General features: G+C 43.7%; 7 protein-coding genes across 9 annotated transcripts; 6 read left to right on the top strand and 1 right to left on the bottom strand.

The window, feature by feature from the left end:
• Positions 1-106: 106 nt before the first annotated feature.
• On the bottom strand, positions 107-6,193 carry LOC6496095 (protein mahjong). 3 transcript variants are annotated; one of them, XM_014908140.3, is made up of 11 exons: positions 5,772-6,193; positions 5,563-5,713; positions 4,686-5,507; positions 4,358-4,630; positions 2,154-4,298; positions 1,965-2,085; positions 1,808-1,905; positions 1,387-1,749; positions 899-959; positions 628-846; positions 107-570 (listed from the first exon to the last, which is right to left on the bottom strand). In XM_014908140.3, the coding sequence occupies exons 1-11, from the start codon at positions 6,191-6,193 to the stop codon at positions 566-568; spliced, it is 4,680 nt and encodes a 1,559-aa protein (XP_014763626.1). In that variant the 3' UTR covers positions 107-565. The 3 variants fall into 3 exon arrangements, 2 of the variants coding, with proteins under 2 accessions (XP_014763626.1, XP_001960217.2); XM_001960181.4 differs by having other exon boundaries at positions 107-846; XR_004309850.2 differs by lacking the exon at positions 107-570 and having other exon boundaries at positions 758-846; positions 899-1,749.
• A 173-nt stretch (positions 6,194-6,366) lies between these two features.
• On the top strand, positions 6,367-7,606 carry LOC6494498 (protein TEX261). Its single transcript, XM_001960180.4, has 3 exons — positions 6,367-6,550; positions 6,612-6,913; positions 7,176-7,606. The coding sequence occupies exons 1-3, from the start codon at positions 6,367-6,369 to the stop codon at positions 7,398-7,400; spliced, it is 711 nt and encodes a 236-aa protein (XP_001960216.2). The 3' UTR covers positions 7,401-7,606.
• Positions 7,607-8,692: 1,086 nt separating this feature from the next.
• Positions 8,693-9,304, top strand: LOC26515599 (lipopolysaccharide-induced tumor necrosis factor-alpha factor homolog). The gene is made up of 3 exons (XM_014908659.3): positions 8,693-8,777; positions 8,910-9,044; positions 9,110-9,304. The coding sequence occupies exons 2-3, from the start codon at positions 8,914-8,916 to the stop codon at positions 9,210-9,212; spliced, it is 234 nt and encodes a 77-aa protein (XP_014764145.1). The 5' UTR covers positions 8,693-8,777; positions 8,910-8,913; the 3' UTR covers positions 9,213-9,304.
• A 3,615-nt stretch (positions 9,305-12,919) lies between these two features.
• LOC6494499 (lipopolysaccharide-induced tumor necrosis factor-alpha factor homolog) lies at positions 12,920-14,072 on the top strand. The gene is made up of 3 exons (XM_001960179.4): positions 12,920-13,112; positions 13,182-13,317; positions 13,382-14,072. Exons 1-3 carry the CDS (start codon positions 12,971-12,973, stop codon positions 13,485-13,487), a joined length of 384 nt encoding a protein of 127 aa, XP_001960215.1. The 5' UTR covers positions 12,920-12,970; the 3' UTR covers positions 13,488-14,072.
• Positions 13,764-14,496, top strand: LOC6494500 (lipopolysaccharide-induced tumor necrosis factor-alpha factor). Its single transcript, XM_001960178.4, has 2 exons — positions 13,764-14,086; positions 14,151-14,496. Exons 1-2 carry the CDS (start codon positions 13,764-13,766, stop codon positions 14,254-14,256), a joined length of 429 nt encoding a protein of 142 aa, XP_001960214.1. The 3' UTR covers positions 14,257-14,496.
• A 234-nt stretch (positions 14,497-14,730) lies between these two features.
• LOC6494502 (lipopolysaccharide-induced tumor necrosis factor-alpha factor homolog) lies at positions 14,731-16,057 on the top strand. The gene is made up of 4 exons (XM_014907330.3): positions 14,731-14,870; positions 14,936-15,255; positions 15,330-15,459; positions 15,528-16,057. The coding sequence occupies exons 2-4, from the start codon at positions 15,009-15,011 to the stop codon at positions 15,643-15,645; spliced, it is 495 nt and encodes a 164-aa protein (XP_014762816.1). The 5' UTR covers positions 14,731-14,870; positions 14,936-15,008; the 3' UTR covers positions 15,646-16,057.
• Positions 16,058-16,337: 280 nt separating this feature from the next.
• Positions 16,338-17,889, top strand: LOC6494503 (YY1-associated factor 2). Its single transcript, XM_001960176.4, has 2 exons — positions 16,338-16,729; positions 17,036-17,889. Exons 1-2 carry the CDS (start codon positions 16,591-16,593, stop codon positions 17,347-17,349), a joined length of 453 nt encoding a protein of 150 aa, XP_001960212.1. The 5' UTR covers positions 16,338-16,590; the 3' UTR covers positions 17,350-17,889.
• Positions 17,890-20,591: the final 2,702 nt, after the last annotated feature.

The raw sequence follows: 20,591 nt of genomic DNA, 5'->3' as shown, positions 1-20,591 counted from the left end.
TAAATAGTATCGTACTTATCGTAGAAGGAATAGCAGGCATAGCCAATAGGTATGCAATTTATTAATGAAAAGGGTCTTCCATAAACACAAATTGGGCCACCTGATGTATAAATTGAAATCTAAGTATCTTTTTATTGGATTTTAATAACGATTTTACAATTGGGCTTCTTTTAATTGTTGCAGCAAAAGTTACCATTATAATATGTTTGTACAGAAAAAATTGTTGAACAATTTTCAGATTTGATTCTCACAGTCGGTATTTCCATGTTATCATCATGCATTCCCAGTTCAAAATCTTAGCGTGGCTTCAACGCACGTGTTTTCCTCTGGCTGGGCTATCTTCATATTTTGTACAAAAAATCAACATAATTTAACTGTAACATCTTACGGACTACACCTATAAAAACTATCAAAGATTGGCGGCGTCTCTCTCCTGCGGATAACAAAGATCACACGAGACGACACTAGAGAAGACGGTACAGTGGGATAACAGTGGAGCAGTGGATCGTTGGAGCGGTGGTGGAGAGGCAGAAGTGGTAGTGGTATTGAAGAGCAGTGGACTCAATCAATCTAAGGGTGGAGAAAATACAAGTCGTACACGAACAGAGGAAAGAGTTCTAGAGTTACCGTCACCGCTGCTGGCATTCTCGAAGAAGTCTAGGGTATCGTCGCTATCGTCGCCGTCGCCATCTCCGTCTCCGTCACCATCACCATCGTCGTCGTCGTCCATATCCTCGTCGTCGGAGCTGATTAGATCGCTGTCGGTATCTGGTCCGTCCAGAACCCAATCACCTTCGAGAAGGTCCGGGGCGTGGCGGTACCGTAAGCTACGTGGGAAAGCTCCGGCTGAAATGAGAGCATTATTTGATGATCTGTTAATGAGGTTCTTCTGACTTACGGTTCTCCGAGTCCGTGTCCGAGCCCTCCTCATCAGATTCGGGCACCTCCTCCTCATCTTCCTGCAAGCATAGACATAATATTTAGTTCAATATCATCCATCTGCCGCATGAGAGTTCTCAGATCCAAGGCAGCGCCGATGCCGCCATTGATATTCAGATTGAGACTCCCGCCGTTCCCGATGCCATTGCCATTGCCATTGCCGCTTCCGCCCAGAGTACGTGGCCGCCGTCGCACGCCAACAATTGAGCTGTTGGGTGCATGTTGGCGCATTATATTCGGACTGGCGTGCAAGGCAGGACTCTGTCGACGGAGTAGCTCCAACTCCTCGAAGTCCGGGATCTCTGGCGCGGGCTGCTCCTCAAAGTCACGCGGTAAAGGAGCCCCCGCACCACCGGCGACTACGTCGTTAGCGTTTATATTAATGTTCCCAGGTGCCGGCGCAACGGCGTCGGCCACCTCGCTTGGCAGCTCTATAACCGCACGCACCTCTTCCGAACGCTCGCTCTTCTTCACGCCCACCGCATAGATCTTCACGTAAGTCTCCTGCTTGGACTCGTAGCCGCTGTAGTCTTCCACCACGGCGATCAGGCTTCCGTTGGCGCTCACGCTCAAATCGTTGATGTGGCGCTTCACGTCGATGGTAGCAATGCTAGAGTAGTCGTACGCATCCAGCACATTGAAGCTGGTGTCGTACGTGGTCTGCTCCATATCATGATCTCTATCCGCTCCCAAGCTAGCTCCGTAGATCACATGCATTGGCGAGAAGGTGCAGTTGCGCTGATCCAGCACAGGCACAGTCTGAAGCAGATGGAAGGTGCGCAGATCCCACACCTCCGTGTTTGCAATGATCTGCAAGGAGAAGATGGTTCAGAAGTTTTGATAGTTCTTGTCTGGTTCGGAAACTCACCTCCAGGCAGTTTGGATGGAAGACTCCCGAAATACACTGATTGAACTTGTCGAACTTGTGGATCTCCTTTCCAGAACGCACGTCCCACAGCACACCATCTGCAATTAAGTTTGGATGAATGCCGGCGGTATGAGTAAGTGTTTAAAGAAAGACTCACCTGACAAAATTAGTTCGTCGGTTCGGCACAGAGTCGCTCTGTTTTTGGTGTACAAGTTCGGGATCGTGGGAGTGAATGTAGACACCTTGGAGCCTGTGTTTATGTCGAACAGTGTAGCGCACTAGAAGTGACGAGAATGCGAAAATAAAATATCAGAATTATCAAAAGATCGTTTTTTCCTTAACCCACCTCGTTCTGAGTGCCCAGAAGACGATCCTGCGCCGTCTGGCTAAATTCGCAATAGGTAACATCGGGCAGACGAAGCTTCAGCTTGAACTCATTGTCCGCGATGGACCACAGGATGCTGGTTGGCGTCCGCCAGAAGCTGGAGGTTATGACAAGATCGCCGGCTCGATTCGCCTTAATGGCATCTACACTGAAGTTGTGGCAGTTGGAAAAAAACTGCTCCACCCCATCGTTCATATTGAAGACCCGGCCATCTCCTTGCTGGGTTCCCACGATAATGAACTTGCCCACTAGGTCACAGCAGGTGAACTCCAGGTCCTCGTAGTCCGCCGATCGAATGGTGCGCCAGGGCGAGAAATGGGTGTGCACGTAGCGCCGGTCAAAGCGACTGGTGTTGAAACCAGCTTGAGTTCGAGCATGCCGACTGGTCAGGTTGTAGTTCGAGCTAAGCAAGCGACTTGGCTTGGGATCGGGACACTTGTGGGGTTCGAACAGATCGAATTGCGGACACGTCGTCACCGGATTATTGCACAGCGAGTGCTGGTTGGTAAGGTACTCTGTTACAATGGTGTTTAAGGTGATCCGCTTAGGTGCCCACTGACCTTCCTCCGGCAGACCTACTGGTAGGTTCGTTCCTGGCTCCAGCATTTGCTTCTGAATCGAGCGACTCACCGAGTTCACTGAACGGTCCGTTCGCCGGATCTTGATTGGTGTTTGGCTGGAGTTAAGAGACAAGAAGTTGGGTATGCTGGCCAGCTCTCCCTGGTGGCTCGTTCCTGCCCCTCCGCCGGGGGCTGGCGAGGAATCCTCGCCGAAGCTCCGATTAAACTCTCCATTGCTCATTATCGCCGCGTTCACATCCTGCATTCGGCTGCGCAGGCGGTTTCTGGACAACGACAAGCCGCTGCCACTGGGCATGGTCTTGTAATCGAATGGCGACTGGTGGAAGCTGCGCGTGGTTGGCGTCTGCAGCGGGAGACCCACCTCCCGCTGGAGCATCTGAGCCGTTTGCGACAGACCATTGCTTTCCAAGTGCTCGAAGATGAGCTGGTACAGCTGCTGCTTGTTGTAATGGATGCGGGTCTGGGCAATCACGTTTGCCTTGTGCATATTCGAGAGGGAGGGATCCAATGGATTGTTGAGGGGCTTCGTCTTGCCGGAAATGCGCTCCAGCAGCTCTAGGGCGTACTTTTGGAAGATCACGTGCTCCGCACGCTTCTCCTGCAGTATGGGATCGCGCATCAAGGCCTGCAGTTGCCCGCCCGCGAAGAGGGGAAGCTTGCTAACAATCTGTCTGACCCGATCCGAGCGCGCTAGTCCAGCCAGTGCCCGGCATGCCATTCCCCGAATGCAGTCCGCATCTGTGATCGGTCCTTTGGTTTGCATAAGCGACAGCAGCACCACAATGCCGTTGTTGGAACACACCGACTCCCACACGCGCTCGATCAGCTCCTCAGCGAATTTGGTGTTGGCCTTGTTTTTCCTCGAAGAGTTTCCGAACTTGATCAGACTACTTCCACTGTCTTTGCGAATGATCGGCGAGCAGACACAATGGCAGAGTACTGCCAGTGCGGATTTAATGACTTCCGCATCTGAGGTGATTTCCCCGGCTGCTGCTCCCAAAACGGAACAGAATCCTGAGGTTGTGGTCTTGTCCAGCATCTGTAGGCGGTCACAGAGAACGCCGTAAACGCGAGGTATCACACAGCAGACGCTAAGCACGTCCAGGGCGGAGCGGATGGTCTCTGAGCGTCCGCTGTTGACCCAATCGTAGCTAAAGGCGATTATGCGGAGCAGCATGCTGATTCCTCCAAGCTTCATGAGCTGGTCAACCGGTTGCCAGTGGGCCCGGATGGAAGTGTGCTCCTGCAGAGTACGTATTTGGTCGTGCAGCTGGTCGAACGTGAGCTTGGCGGCCACTGTGGGATTCTGGCTAAAGAAGTGGGTCGACGAAGGCGACGAGGATGCTGCGTAGTGCTGGCATAGGAAGTTGTTGTACTTGTAGAAGAAGTGAGCTTCTATATAGCGCTTCAGGGCGACGCACACATGACGCACCATCTGGCGGGAAGCACACTCCACGTCCTCGTTGATCTCCGAGTCGTTATCGCTGTCGTTGTGGCTCGGATCAAGGATCTTCAGAACGGAGATCTAGAAAACAATTATAATGAGTGAAAGATTTCGGGATTTTAACATTTCGGCACACTTACCACATTGTAGAGCTTCCGCAGGCCATCCTGCGCATCAAACTCGTCCAAGATAACCTTGAACTGGAAGCTCAGACTGAAGAACATAGTCGCATGGCACTTGGAGGAGTCGTGACACCGGCCCAAAATCCAAAGCGCATAGCGCACGAGCTCCGAGATGAGCGGCCGCTGCATGCTGCAGATGCGCTCCATGGCATCCTCGCAATATGCTAGGTAGTATATAGCAATGGAGACGCCCGTGGTGGCCAAGCTAGGTCGCGGGACTTTCAATAAGATCTGCACAAAAACATAAAATTGTTCAGATGTAGGTAATAATAGTCAGGTCACTCACCTCCAAGCCTCCGGTGGATATAAATTCCAAAGCGAATTTCTTGTGACAGAGCAGGGATGCTAGATACTTCAGCACCTCATACGCCAGGCAAGTGTCCCTCCGATCGAGGTTCTCCAGATAGCCAAAGATCAACTGCATTACATTGTTTTCGAAGGCCATGGCTAGGAACTCCTGGTACTCGCCCAGGCTGGTCAAAAAGCGCATTATCAGCATCTGGCTGGTGTCAGCCGTGGGCGGATGCAGAGGAATGTACATTCGTTTGTAGTAACGCGACACCGAAAAGGCGTCCCGACTGTTCTCAAACAGAATGGACATGTTGGAGGCGTCGCCGTGCAGGGAGGAGCTCGTCCCCACCCCACTGCCATTGTGCTGCGGGGACTGAGGAGCGGAGGCGTTGCTGGCACAGGCCATCCAACTGAGCATTCCCGAGGCAGTGCTGTCTGCCGACTGGTTATGCGCCGAGGTGTTTGGAGCATCCGCCGCAGCACTCTTGCTAATGGCCAGCAGCATGTGTAGGCGCTTAATCATTTTGGGCACCAGCCGCATATTCTGATCCCGATAGTTGATCGCGATATCGGTGACTTCCATAGCCTCCGCCAACAGTCCCGTGGCATAGCTCTGCAAAGGTTCAATGCTGTCCTCCGCCCAGGTGTAGATGCGGTTGATAGTGCCGTCGTCGTCGGCAGTCTGGAACACAGCCGTGGTCTCCAAGCCCGGCATTACTTCAAGAATGAGGCGGCAGGCGAGGATGTTCAATTCCAGTGAGCTGCGACTCACATTCTGGCGGCTGAAGTAGTTTTCGCGCAGATAGTCGTTCAGGAGCTGCAGTTTTTTTAAGGGTTGAAACGAAATACCTTTACATGGATGAATTACTCACCTTGCTCATGAACAAATCTCTGCGGAACAGTAGTTTCAGCATCAAGCCGTACTGGCAGCTGGGATCTGCTCTGTAGGGATGGCGTGAGTCCAAGGGATCCGGGTCCTTCCGACGATACACGTCCTTCTCACGCTCAAATATTTCCGCCAGACTGTAAGGGAAATTGTGTTTAAAAAACAGATCTCTGTCAAAAAGCAAAGGAGCCTTACCTTCGCAAAGTGGGGACCGGGTCGTAGCCGTTCTGGGTCTGTTGCTGCTCCCACTTGTCAATGATCTGGGTGAGCTCTTTTTTGGTGGCATGTCGCTTGTCGGCGGCGGCAGCTTCCTCGCCATTGCCGTTCGACTCACTCACACTTACAGCGTCTTCCTCGCCAGCTTCGCCGGCGGCTTCCTCCTCGTCCTCTGGAGCCCCTTCATCCTGATCCTCGCCAGCGTCTTCGACAGCGAATTCCACTGCATCTTCCTCAACGTCCGGATCAGGCTCTCCCCCAGTCTCGGGCTCTTCCTCTTCCTCGTCGCTCAGGTAAGCTACAGCCACCGCTTCGGCCATCAACGCCGCTTCGGTGGCTGCCTCTGCCTCTGCTGCTGATGCTGCTGCTGGTGCAGCATCGGCCTCGCTTCCGCTGTCCATCGGGTTGTGTGGCCTAAAACTCTAGATCCCTGGTAGCTCGGATATAACGCACAATCAGCTTCGATCCTTAAAGATCCAAAGTGGCGAAATAAAGCGTGCGGCGGAAAATACCACGCGCTTGATTTTTTTTGCACAGAACAGAGAGACCGTCCTGCGGCAGGCCAGAAAAGCTGATGACCCGCTATCGATACGGTTATCGGAACTTGGCCAGCGCTATTCCAACTGGATTGGGTTTGTTTTGTTTTGTCGGTGCTAAATTAATTTACCTACCGACTGAAGTACACATCATGGGTTTCCTATACATTCTGGGCTGGATTTCCCTGGGCATACAGATCGTGTTCCTCACCCTGTCAATAGGTAAGCTCCCGGCGTAGTTTCCTTACGTCTTCCTCCTTACACGTTGCAATGGATTTTTCAGTGGCTGGCCTCTATTACCTGGCTGAACTGGCAGAGGAGTACACCACGGCGGCGAGGAAGTGCATCCTTGGCTTCATCAGCTTCACCATCTTTGTGTACATCATGCTGATGGTGTTCGAGGATTTGCCCTGGAGCATGATAATATGCGGCTTTGTGGCCCAGGGCTTCCACTTGGCCATAATGGGCGGTTTCCCCTTTATCCGCCTCCTGTCGCTGCCGCTCCTGGGATCGTTGGCCATGTTGGTGGTCAATCACTTCCTGGCTTTCCAGTATTTCACCAGCGTCTACGTTCCTTTTACGCAGGTGAGCAGAGCGAAATGGTTCTAGAAAGGGAGAAGAGGGACTGGGAATTCTAAATGTGATTGCATAAAGGATGTAACAGGTGCATGCTTGATGGACCCATACTTGCTCATTACATAAGATTATTAGATGATTTTCCCGGGCTCTCTCGCAAAGTATATTTTTGTTAAAGCAATACCATGTCTAATACCAATTTTATTCGCTCTATCGACTTGACTTCCCCTTGAAAAACTCAATTTAATCTCAATTTGTTTTCCATTACCAGGTGCTGGCATATTTCACGATTTGCATGTGGATCGTTCCCTTCGCATTGTTTGTGTCTCTGAGCGCCAACGACAGCGTCCTGCCCACCACCGTCAGCGACCAGAACCGGCGCAGCCCGGATGTGGTCAGCAACTACTTTTCGCGGAACAAAAAACAAGGCCTGCTGTCCCTGTTCCAGTATCTGAAAGAGTCTCTGCTCCCGGGTCGGAGCAAGAAGACCTTCTAAGAGTAATCAAGTTCCAATGTTTATTTATTTTTGTAGCCGCAATCGAGACAAAAGTATACACTGCGCCATGCTATGACATTCGTGATCTGTTTATTTTTGATTGCACTTTATATGCAGCCTAAGCAATATTTGTCGAGAAATAAGAATTAAGATGGAGACCAAACAAAGATCTTATTTATCTAATTAAAAAATATGTGAATGTAAAACGCAACATCAGGTCTTTATGGATTTATTTAAAAAAGCATTTCTGGTATTTTTAAGGGTAATAATGATAATAAATTGCAAAGGGAATGAACTAGAACCGAGCCCAAAATTTATTAATGAAAACATACTTCAAACTGATAACCACTCGTTCGACTACTTGTTCTGCACCTTGACATAGGAATTTTGTTCCTGGGATTTTATGTAGATTCATGGAGAATCGATCTATGTTAAAATCATTTAAGGTATTCCGCTCCAGAAACGGGTGATTATTGGCAAAGATATAGGCATCGAGGGGGGTCATATTGCCCTCCCCATGCATTTTTATAGATTTCGAAGGGGATCCTCCAGAAAAAGTGACAAAAAATCTAAAAAATATTTCGTTCCGAGGTTTTGATGCAGATTGATGGAGAATCGATCTACAAATCATTTAAAGTATTCCGCTCCAAAATTGGGTGATTATTGGCAAAGATATAGCCATCGAGGGGGCCATATTGCCCTCCTCATGCATTTTTATAGATTTCGAAGGGGATCCTCCAGAAAAAGTGACAAAAAATCTAAAAAATATTTCGTTCCGAAGTTTTGATGCAGATTGATGGAGAATCGATCTACAAATCATTTAAAGTATTCCGCTTCAGAATCGGGTGATTATTGGCAAAGATATAGGCATCGAGGGGGGCCATATTGCCCTCCCCATGCATTTTTATAGATTTCGAAGGGGATCCTCCAGAAAAAGTGACAAAAAATCTAAAAAATTTACGAAATCGGTGTATTTTTTAAATTAAGTTTTAAACTTATTTTATTTGTTATTAAATAAAGTTTTGTATAACTCAGTTGTTGGAAACAATCATATGGCAAACTTCTTAAGTTTATTTTCTTTTTTCTAGTAAATATAAATAAAATATTGCAAACATAAATATATAAAACACTACTCTTCTTTTTATATTCGTATAAACTCAACGAACGATGATAGATATATGTATTATTTTTACTATTATACAGGCAACTATATAACAGGCAGCACAATGTATCTAGCAGCAAAGTTGCTGCAACATTTGATAGCAACAATAGTTTTTACTTTTTAGCAACTCTTGCCAGGAAAAAAGTCAATTCCCTCCCGTTCCTTTAGAAGTTAACAACGCGTATCGGCAACTCTGCTGCTCCTTCAACTGCACAGTAAGTAATAATTCAGTTATATTGGTCTAAAGGAAATGCAATTTTTATTATATGTGAGATAAGATAAGATATATAAAGAGAGCAGTATTGCAGGCAACTAAAATTTACACATTTTCCTATACGATTTTATAGCAAAATGTCCGCTGCCGTTGGCCCAGAACCCACTACCGTGGTGTGTCCACATTGCCAGGTCCAAGTGACCACTCGAACGGAGCCAAAGGCTACGACAAAAACGCACTTGTTCGCCCTGATCATGTGCCTTACCTGGTAGACTTCTTTAATTTATTTAGTTTACTTATTATATTAAAAAGTTATATTTTCTAATTACTCAGCCTCTGGCCCTGTGCTTGCTGCCTTTACTGCACGGATTGCGCCCGGAGCACCACTCATTACTGTCCATCTTGCAATAACTATGTGGGAACCTATGATCGATAAATTATCAAGATTTATACCTTTTTTTCATGACTTATATTCTAATTTCTTATAAAAAAAAAATAAAATAAAAAAGTCATTATATTAAAATAAAATGTAAGTTTTCCAAGGACTACAAAGAGAACCCATACAGACTTGTACAGTTTAGAGGATAAGTTTATTTGTATCCTGACTATATTATATAGGAAAAGTATTTCTATAAATTTCTTTATTCAGACACAGAAACAACGAACCCTTTTACTCACCTATATGATGACATCATACAGATTGCACTGTCAAAGCAAATAGTATTTTTATTGGGAAAAACAGCTACCACAAAGTGTTTCGAATATCCGAATACCTAAAAACATTTTATAATTTAAGGTTTTTGGAGAAAAAAAAATTCGGTCATTCTTCGATAGGAACTTGACTCATTAAACTAATCATGAATTAATATTTCATTACAACATTGGTTTAGCTTAAATAGAGAATATTGCAATCTACTGGGCGCAGCCAGTCATCGGAGATAAGTTTGTGAACATGGCGAATGTGCAATTAAATTTTCAATTTGACTTGTTCTAACTTCATTTTAATGGACAAAATGCACGCTAAGTTGAAAGGTAGTTTTTAAAATGTATGTCACAAAGCTTTGTCGCAAAAAAAAACACCCACCCATCCCCTTTACTAAATTAGGTTGCAAACTCATACAGAATATAGCCAACTAAGAAGAAAAATAATATCCATTAAGTTTATGATACACTTATACCAATTCCACATATATTTCTAATAGAGTGTTAATAGAGACTAATTATTTAGTAAATTTGAGTGACTTTCAATTGATAGTCGTTAGATGAAATTGAAAAGGTCTTCTACCTGCCGACTATAAATAAGGGTAAAAACTGTCAAAATTATGTTAGATATTGAAATGGATCAAAAAAGAGCTGAGTTTCTCTCCCTAGAAGGTTTGGGAGCTAAGCCACTCCCGGTTGCTCAGCAGAACCCTCCCAGTCTTGTGGTTGTAAATCCAAGTGGTAAGTAAAAAAGGGATACTATTTTTCGGTTGACATATAGAATATCTATTTTTATTTAGCAGCTCCTATTCCAATACAATTGGGACCCGTTAGCCAAATTCTAAAATGTCCTTACTGCGAAATGATAATGGAATCTCGAATCGAAAAACGAATAACCAAGCAAACCCATTTGTTTGCACTGGCTTTATGCCTAACGGGGTATGCTTTTTGAAGAAAACTCAAATAATTTTTTAAACATTTATTATTTTTTTTCAGACTTATATGTCTTGTTCCCTTGCCGTATTGCCTAAAAAGCTGTCAAAGTGCCGATCATTTTTGCAGTCAATGCAATAGATTCCTGGGAGCGGCAAACTTTTAAATTAATTATAATATTTCACAAATGCACCTCCATTTCCACATAACTTGTATATCACAGTTTTAATTACTATATCACAGTTTCATATATTTGTATAAAGCAAATAAATAATTTATTTTATTTTATTAATATCCAAAAATTAAGCTTTTTTCTATAAAATAAAATAATAAAAATAAATAAATAAAAAAAATCTTAACGAGCTGAAATGCCGGTGACGAACTCGCATGCCATGCACAAAATATCTGTTTCGTTTCGTCACCTCGGTGGCTGTCATCCACAGTGATAAACATAAGAGAATTATGAAAAAAAAATTCTGATATTATAGGATTTAGGCATAATAGTTCATGTATTGTCCAAGCAAGCAACTTGAGCAGTCCGAAAGAATCCAAAAACGCTCTTATTTATGTGCCTACTCAAAAAAATCTCTGCAAGCTTGGCTCTTTTCAGACACATGGTTTGGTTCGCTCCTAAACATGCTTGATGGGATTTATTCACACAATCATAGAAAAATTTTCGGAGTTAAACTAAAATAATCAGTTTTTAAGTCAATGCTCAGTTCTGTGGCAGAGTTTGAATTGGGTGCGCAGCGGAATCAGTCAGCTTACCAAAAAAAAAAAATGAACCAAGGAACTCCAGTTGGCAACCCAGGATGGAATCCTTCCATTACTTCACCACAACAACAACCGGTTGTAATTCAAGGTAAAAAAAAACAAACCATATAAAATCCTGTAAATCAAATGCATTAAAAATATTTTTATTACTGACAGCCCCACCACAAAATATTTTGGGCAACAAGCCATGTGTTATTACCTGCCCGAGTTGTCAAGCTCGTCAAGTATCCTCGGTCCATTACGATATAAGTTCGAAGACTCATCTAACGTCTTTGTTGGTCTGTTTTTTGTGCGGATGGTGCGGATGCTGCCTTATTCCGTACTTTATGAGATCTTTTAAGTCGGCGAATCATAAGTGCGGAAAGTGCGGTTGTTTTATCGGTACATTCAGCGGCTAAGAAAGGCGAAATTTTACTATAATTTTTATATTCAAAGTTCTAAGAAAACTTCCATAAATATTTTAACCGTGTAATGTTTTAATAAAAATAAAATCCATTATCTAAAAATTAAATAAACAGTGGAAGGAATATCAAAAACATTTATTTTTAAAATAATTTCGAAAAATATGCCATACATACACGCACATGTATGTCTCAGCAATATGTGGGCTAAGTGAAAAAAACGATTGATAAGAACATTTTCTTATCATCAAAGCTAGACTTGGATGTGCGTTTCGGGAGGTTGCTACAAGTTTCGGGATTGCTGAGCTCAGTAATACTCAGACCAGAACGGGAGATAGAAATGACAGGCAAGTATGGAGTGCCAGGGAACCGATCGCAGGAAGTATACAAAACCTTGTCTGAACCGGAAACAGTAAGTCCATTGGAGAAGCCAAAAAGAAATACTTCCGTGGGATCACTTATCTCGGAAGACGTGAAAATTTCTTGGAATCAAAAAATTTGGCTTAACTTACGGTAATTTATTTATATTTTTAAAAGAAAATTTGTATTAGATTTGTTTACGTTGCAGATCTCTGTTTGATTGTAGAGCTCGTTGATTATTCATTGAACCAAGAAATTATTTATATTCACCGGAATCTCACTTTTATAAATATATTATACAGAATGACTCATAAATAAAATGTACTTTTAAAATTTGTAGTATTCTTTTTAAATTTAGTGACCAATCTTCAATTAAGATTATAAATTCGCCATGAAATTTTTTCCCGATGTGTGTACCCTAAACTACATTGGTTTTTTATACTATTTTTCTAAATAAGTATAATTCTTACACAATAGTGCTGACGCAATACACAGATTGCAACAAAATGGCAGCCATTGCATGCCACACTAGTGGCAACTTGCAATGTCAGAAGAATAAAGTTCTTAAATGGCGATGAAAACACAATGAGTCATGGGTGGTGTTTGAAAATAATATTATATGGTAATTTAAAAAATTATAATGAAAATAATATAGGCAAAGTAAACTTTCAGATGTAGCTATTATAGAAGGGATTTACCAAAAAAACTTTCAGATGCAGCTATTATAGAAGGGATTTTCTAAACCGGTATTAATTATAAATTAATAAATAATTATAAATAAAAAATCTAAAATATAGAATAGGACCTTTTCTTAAAACTTCTAGTAGTACTTTCATTCGCAAATAAAGTGGTGGATATATAGATATATAAATTCATTAGCTAAGATATTTTCATACGCTTGAAAAGCAAAGCTTTCGTTCGAAAAGAGCTTTTGGCTAAATTGTTTCAGCCACAATACAAAGTACGAGTACGAAAGTTCGAGTATCTGTCTGAGATTCAGTTAGTCATCAGCTCGCAAACGAAGATGCAGTACAATCAACCACCGCCGGGATCTACAGGTTATCCGTATCCGGCGCCACCGCCGAGTTACGAGCAGGTGGTGCACGTTCAGGCTCCAGTAAGAGTGGTACATGCATCTCAGCCGCCACCAGTGGTCATCATACAACGTAAGTTTTTGGGTTTTTAAGTTTGTATTAATTTTTATAATATTAAGAGTAATTCCACGATATCTTCAGATCAAAATGCACCGCCTGTGGGTCCTGACCCATCTTTTATCACCTGCCCCCACTGTCACGTCCAGAAGCTGACCCGGGTGGAGTATGCTCCCAGTGTGAAAACCCATTGCATGGCCGCCCTCCTTTGCATCGTTGGGTAAGCGACTCCAAGATCTAATTATATTGCTCTGCCTTATCTAATCTCTACCTTCCTCAAACAGTCTGTGGTGCTTCGCCTGTCTACCCTACTGCGCCACCAGCTGCATGAACGCCAACCACTTTTGCGGCAACTGCAACAAGTTCGTGGGCGTCTATAGTAGTGATTAAGCCCGGTACGAAAATAAACAAACAAGAAACAGTCGGACCCCAAACAAAACGAAGCAAATCGAACCGATTGAAACACCCCCATCGGAAATCATTGGAAAGCGAACATTTTTGGCCAGGTGTGAACAGACGACGGCGACAACGGCTACGAGAACGATATTCCTCGGCGGGGTCGGAAAGCTTTGGGTTTTGGGTTGATAACAAAGTCAGATACTGGACACACATTTTTTCCACCGCGTTCCCTTGAGTCATTTACGAAAACACACCCAGAACCGCAATATGGAGCGTGTCTATCCGGCTACACCTTTGGAAGCGCCCAAGGGATCCGGAGAGGTGGAGTCACCTCCGGAACACCAGCAGCTCTTGACACCGCCCGCTCCACCGAGTTACGATCAAGCAACAGGCACACCGGCAGAGACAACGGGGCCTGCTCCCACAACAACCACCACCCATCACACAGTGGTGGTGGTGCCCAGTTCGCCTTACGGCCCGGAGCCCATGGACGTTCAGTGCCCTCACTGCCACAACTACGCCCGGACCCGGATCTCCTACAAGCCCAATTCGCGCACCCATCTGATTGCCCTGATTCTGTGCCTGTTCCAGTAAGTGTGCTCTCCAATGTGGGTGGTATCCGTGACTCAGTTTTTCTTGCTTATCGAACTACAGGTTGTACTGCTGCGTGTGCCTCCCCTACTGCATATCAAGTTGCATGAACGCGAATCATTACTGTGGCATGTGCGATCGCTATTTGGGCACCTATAATCGCAAGTGATTTGGCGGATTTGTCGGGGTTTCTGACTCGTTTTTTCTGTTCATTATTATGCGTTTGTGTTACTGAATTAAACTAAAAGAGTCCTTTATTAAAGTTTAATTTATTTTTTCCCTAGTTTGTTACATTCATATCATATTCACTGGAAAAACTTGAAAGTAAAAGCATTTGTTATTTCGAAATTGCAGACTCTACCTTGCAATGTGAATAAATAAACAAGTTTATTACTTAATACTTAGTTAATTAAAGCTTTTTTTAAGATTAAAATATGGTTCCCTAGGTGGTGGATATTTTGCGCGTTATTTTTAAAAACTGACATTGTTTAATCAGCTTTAAAAAAAGATAAAAAATTATTATCTGCGGAAAGATATATTTTTACGGACATCCTCTTGAACGTGAAGATAAGCTGGATAAACAATCTTTGGCATTGTGTGCATTAGATAAAGCTTTCGGTACACACAATCCGAGAGATACTTTTGGTTTTGCAACGGCCTAAAAAAGATTGGCTAACCGATGTAGGAGAGCTTGGAAGCTCGCTCCGATATGAGCCAAAATAAAAAACACAAATCTGAGTACGTATCCGAAGCTGTATCCAATTCCGCTGACAGTTGAGAGAGGTAAGCGGAGCTAAAGACACGCCGTCGAGTTGCAAATGCGCAAAGTAAACAAAATTAATTGCTAGACTGGAACTTGAATCTCTTACTCATTGCGATCCGAAACCTGAACTTCGTACCTGACGGATTTTTTTTGTAAGAATGGATCAGAAGAGGGCCATGCTGTATCCGCAGGTGGATTTCGATTCACCGAGTGCTCCTTCTCCGACGCCCACAAGAGACTTGGCCAATCCGATGGGCCATCCCGTAGAGGCTCCTCCATCGTACGATGCAGCAATTGCAATTCCTCCAGTGATTGCCACACCAGCGATTGCCCCAACACCGCCCCAGCCAGTAATTGTTGTAACCGAACAGCCACAGCCACAACCACCTACAGTGGTGCAGATCGGTGGGTATTTTGGTGGATAAGTTATAAGTACTTCTGACGTCACTTCTATTCTATTCTATTCTATTCTATTGCAGATGCTTTGAATTTGGGCCCAAACCCATGCCGCGTTACTTGTCCAGCGTGTGGTGTTCAGAAAACTACTAGGATGACCCACACAGCCAACTCAAGGACACACATGGGAGCTGGCTTGCTCTGCTTGGTGGGGTGAGTGAAGTTCCACCGTGAAGACATAAAAAGAATACTTTAAAAATTAAATAATTTTACTTTTTAAGATGGTGCTGCTGTGCCTGCATAGTTCCTTATTGCATGAGAAGTTGCCGCACCGGAAACCACTACTGCCGTAAATGCAACACATTCTTGGGATCATATGATCCCAAAGGAACGAAGTGATTATAAGACTGTGATAAGATGTGATCTGTGGTCTATAAACAAGAGAATATATTAGTGAGAGGAAATGCATATATTAACCATTACGTAAAACTGTTTTGTTTATATATACATACATATATTTATCTCACTACAAACCAGCTGATTTATTTGCAAATAATTAATATACTTCAGTGACTATTTACCTAAAAAATAAAAACGAGCAAGAAAAACTAATAACGAGATAATATTATTGATGACTAGAAAAAAATTGAAACTGCTTAGTAGTTTCTACTAAGCAAAACGAATAAAAGCTGCAGATTACCTTATGCTTTAATATACCTGAAGATGCCGACCTTAAGTTGGCCTAAAACGAAGTGCGTGGGTGTTGGTTTTGCTCATAACAACAATAAAAAGTAAACAAAAGACTTGGTAACCATTTCCCGTTTGACTTTGGCGCCAATCAAACACTATAGCCATTTACCAGCACTATATTGAACTGAGCACAGGGTGGATAGAGAAAATTTGTAAGGAATCCAACACTTATATATTTCTATAGGTTTATTTACAAAAAAAACTGAGGTAATGAAAAAATGAGTTAATTAGACAAGATATAATATACATTTAAAATAATTATTATTATGTTTGGGGTAAAATTAAAAATTTACAAGAATACAAGGTGCGCAATTTAGCCACCAGATGGAGCTAGTAATTTTGAGTATTCACCAACACTAAACAGCACATTCGACAACACTACATTTTTCATTGCATTTTCACAACAAAAAAACTCTCTAATTAGGCTAAAAGCAGCTGCGGTGGCACATAAAAATAATATATTAATAAGAAAAATAGCAGCACTAACGCGGTGCAGCGCAGCAGCAGCAGCGCCAGTAGCAGCGGCCACGAAAGGAAAACCCAAACACCCCAGCTGCAAATTCGGCCCCCCGATTTCGTTTGTTTTCATCTATTATGGACAAGAAATCCTCGCCCGTGCGTCGACAGAAGCGACAGGCGAAAGTGATCGAGGAGAATTTCTGGGATTGCAGCGTGTGCACCTACAGAAACTCTGCGGAGGCCTTCAAGTGCCGCATGTGCGACGTGCGGAAAGGTGAGTGACCTCGATTCCGATGCCCCGGATCCCCCGATGATTGCGTCGCGTCGCGTTCCGGTTTTTGTTTTCACAATTGGGAAATACCATAGTATGCTATAAATGTTTACTCATTACTCATCAATTTTGCAATTTTTTGGCAATATATTAGTTAAATAATAGTTTATAATACATGTATCCTGGAACAACTACCAGCAACCACTTTAATATTATCTGTCCCATTAAAGATTACACAAAATGCAAAAACCGGAACCCAATTAGCCATTACCTTGACCTCGTACTCATGCCTCTTTGACCTTTTTCCAGGAACCTCTACGCGCAAGCCACGGCTGAACTCGGCGCTAGTCGCCCAGCAGGCGGCAACATTGCCGGGAGCCAGTGGCAACATGCCAAATGGAAAGTCCGCCTCCGGATCGCGACACGGTAGCGGGCACGACAGACAGAGGCATAAGAGATACCCCGCCCGATTGAAGAATGTTGACCGGTCTACGGCACAGACGCGCGAAGTGACGGTCAACTCGGTGACCGTGTTCATCACAGAGTACAAGGCCAAGCCGGTGAGCAGCCGGCGAGAGTCCAGCGAGCAGAGCTTCAGCGAAAGCAATGACAGCCGGAGTTAGAAAAGGGACTCCTAGTCCCCAACCAGAGCTCTTCAATATTCTACGCCACGGTCCTCGGTCCCTTGTTACAAATTGTAAATTCTAAGTGTTAGGCCCCCGGCGAAACAATTGTAAATCGAAATCCGTTTAAGTTACCAAGTATTAGGCCACGTTCAAAGACCTCTCCTTTCCAAAAAAAAAGAAGATAACAACAAGCCACTCCCCCAAGTTCATGACTTTCAGCCCAGGCCAAGAAAGTGAAGCGACGAGTCGATTGCATTTACACGACGCTCTCCAACACACACAACTAAATGAAATGAAAAGAAAAGAAAAGAAAAGATATAAAAATCAATCTTTGAATGCGCTAAAACCCTGTATATAGCGATGCAAGAGTTCTTCGATTGTCTCTGTCTCGTATCGTAATTTTAGTTATAATTTAATTCTACTACGTCTAATTCCTAATTTATTGATGAAAGGCAAAGTATGTGTAACCGCCGTGTACATGTTCAACAAAGATATCATTTGTTTTGTAAGTGTCGAATTAAAATATGTTTTAACTAAGTGCAAGCTAATCTCAATGTTCCACTAGCAGCGCCCATCTTTACATGGTTTGTCTAACTATTATAAAATATACCTTTGTTTTACTAGAAAATGCTGCTTTACAACGAACAGAGTAAGAGAGATTTAGAGCGAGGATATGAAACAGAAGCCACGTAGCTTGGTTGTAGACAATTTGCTAATTTTAATTTGTTTATATACAAGACTGATTAAGCGTTACCAACCAGAGATATACATACATACATACCTACATATATAGGCACCACCCATACGCACCCAGCCGGAGTCGAATTTTTATTTGGTTTTTTTTGTACCCTGGAGAATATCCAAGCAAACAATAGACGAATACTCAAACTCGCAGAAAGAGAATTTTGTACTTAGCAGAGCTTAAAGGCTCTTCCACCATAGAAATAATTACTTAGCAAACAACAAAACAAAAAAAAAACAAGATTTTTGATATGAACGATTGTATTTAATATTGGATAAAGGACACAATGGTTTATAATGTGCTTGATATTTGTATTTTGAGATAGATTATTTAGCCACAATCCGAAAAACAAGGACACCACACCGTTCATCCATACACCCTAACCCCGTACACCCGTACACCCGTATACACTCTTTCAAAACTGCCGGACTGTAGTCAAAAGTAACTTCCAATAGAACCAAATTCACCAAGAATTACCATAACATTTACAATCAATATGAATTGTATATTCCAAGTGCTTAGCCAATCGAGCATTAATCAAGAGATATAACAAAAATAAAAGCTAAAAACAAAAGTAATTAGAGCAACAACACTGACACCGACCCACACAGAGATAGTTAAAACTTGAATTCAAATTGTAAAGCATAAACTTTTAAAGCATTATAAAATACATTAAATAAATTTCAAAAACGCTATTCCAAATCTTTGTCGTTACGACTGCCTTTAAGAGATGAATTTAATTCTTTTTATTTGAACTTATCCAACTTGCTAAACTTTTGTTGCCAAGTTTTACTTTTGATTCTTTTTATGGCTGACATTCGGCTTAAAGTTTAAAGGTCTTTAAAGAGCAAAGGAGCATGCCGAGCTACCGAGCTACCATACCAAGCCATCGTGCCATCGAGCCACCCCCTGTGAATGCCAGTACATCCACCCATTTTCCAGGACCCAGGACCACCCACGCGTCGCCTTTCGCTCCCTTTGTCTCTATGTAGAATATGTGTGTGTGTGTGTGTGTTTTGTGTGCCATGGGTGGTGGTGGGTGGGGGGAGGCATCATCTGTATCTGTATCTGAGTATCTGCTTACGCGTGCTCCCAGCCTCGCTTTTCGGGCCTCAGATCAGACCCAGACCAGACCCCGCCTGGGTTTCAGTTTCAAATGCACAGAGAAAATGGGTAACAAAGCTGGAGCTGGAGCCGGAGCCGGAGCTAGAGCTGGAGCACCAGCCAGTGTCTCTGGTCGATGGCTACGCCTTTGGCAGCTGCCTCAACTTTTCGCACAGAGCCGGAGCACATCGCACGCTTCGCAAATAAATTACAAATTGTTTCGTTCCAGCTCAGCTGCCACAGTTGAGCTTCTATATTTTCAACCACCATTTCTTATGTTAAGGAATCTGAAAAACTAGTTTCTTGTTTCAGAATCCTTTAAATATTTGCTTAGAATTTATGATAATTTCTTTAGGGGTAAGGCTAGTTTTTGTAATCCCTATCTGTTTAGTCCTTCTTCCATTTTCCATTTCCTAATCTACAATTAATTTGTAGTTCCATTTACACATTCCTTATTGAAGTTTCAGTTAGTGTAGCCTCACTGTACTAACATACAGACACACAGAAGAGACCCCCAAAAGTTCTCACACCCCGTCACAGCCCTCTTACAATTCGCTTCAGACTTCTAGCCTGGCGTTCGAAATTTTCCCGTTCGCATTTTCTCTAAAATGTTAAAATTCACAGGACCTCCGCGACACCCCTCGCACTCCACGCTCCACACCCGGCATACCATCGTTTGGCCCCACAGGCGGCAGGACCTGCGTTATCAGCGCCACACTCTCTGCGCTTATCTTCCATGTGCGCTCCGTTCTTTGGCACTGTGCTTCGTCCTCTGGTGCCTGTGCCTTTGCCGTCCTTCGTGGTCCTCCGCCTTCTTATCCGTTTGTTTGTCCGTGCTTCCGCCTCATCTGTGCGACCGTCCGCACATCCTGCGCCACCAGGCCACCCGGCCACCCAGCCGCCCACCTCCTCGCGCCTCGTCCTTGTGTGTAGTTGAAAATTTTCGTTTTGGGCGAGAAAAAAGGCGGTGGTGCAGCATTTGGAAAATGTTGAACTCCTTACCGATGCTAGGAGTGCTGTTGGGCACAGCAGCTCTCACATGGCGCATACGCCGCGTTGTCCGGCCCGAGGATCGCCTGGAAAACAAAAGGCGGAGGCAGGGATTACGCTGAAGGATAGATGGAACAGGGACAGGCAGGATGCGGGACTGGTAATCCCCGCAAGTAACTTGAGCACTTTATGGCACAGCGCGCACGTGTATCCGAATCTGTGCAAATGTATCTCGGTATGTGTGTGTGTGTTTGGATGGGTGTTAGATAACCTGAAAGAGGATAAGGCTGCAGTGGGTGGATGGGGAATCCCTTTAAAGCCCCGCTATAGCTATAGTCTCCCGGTTTAAACACACTTTAGGCCTTAGCCGTTTTAATTACATTAAAAACTTTCTCCCGGCATT

Source organism: Drosophila ananassae, chromosome 3L (genome assembly GCF_017639315.1).
Source record: "Drosophila ananassae strain 14024-0371.13 chromosome 3L, ASM1763931v2, whole genome shotgun sequence".
Taxonomy (NCBI): domain Eukaryota; kingdom Metazoa; phylum Arthropoda; class Insecta; order Diptera; family Drosophilidae; genus Drosophila; species Drosophila ananassae.
The sequence above is the reverse complement of the archived record's forward strand: the minus strand, read 5'-3'. Positions and strand labels throughout refer to the sequence as shown.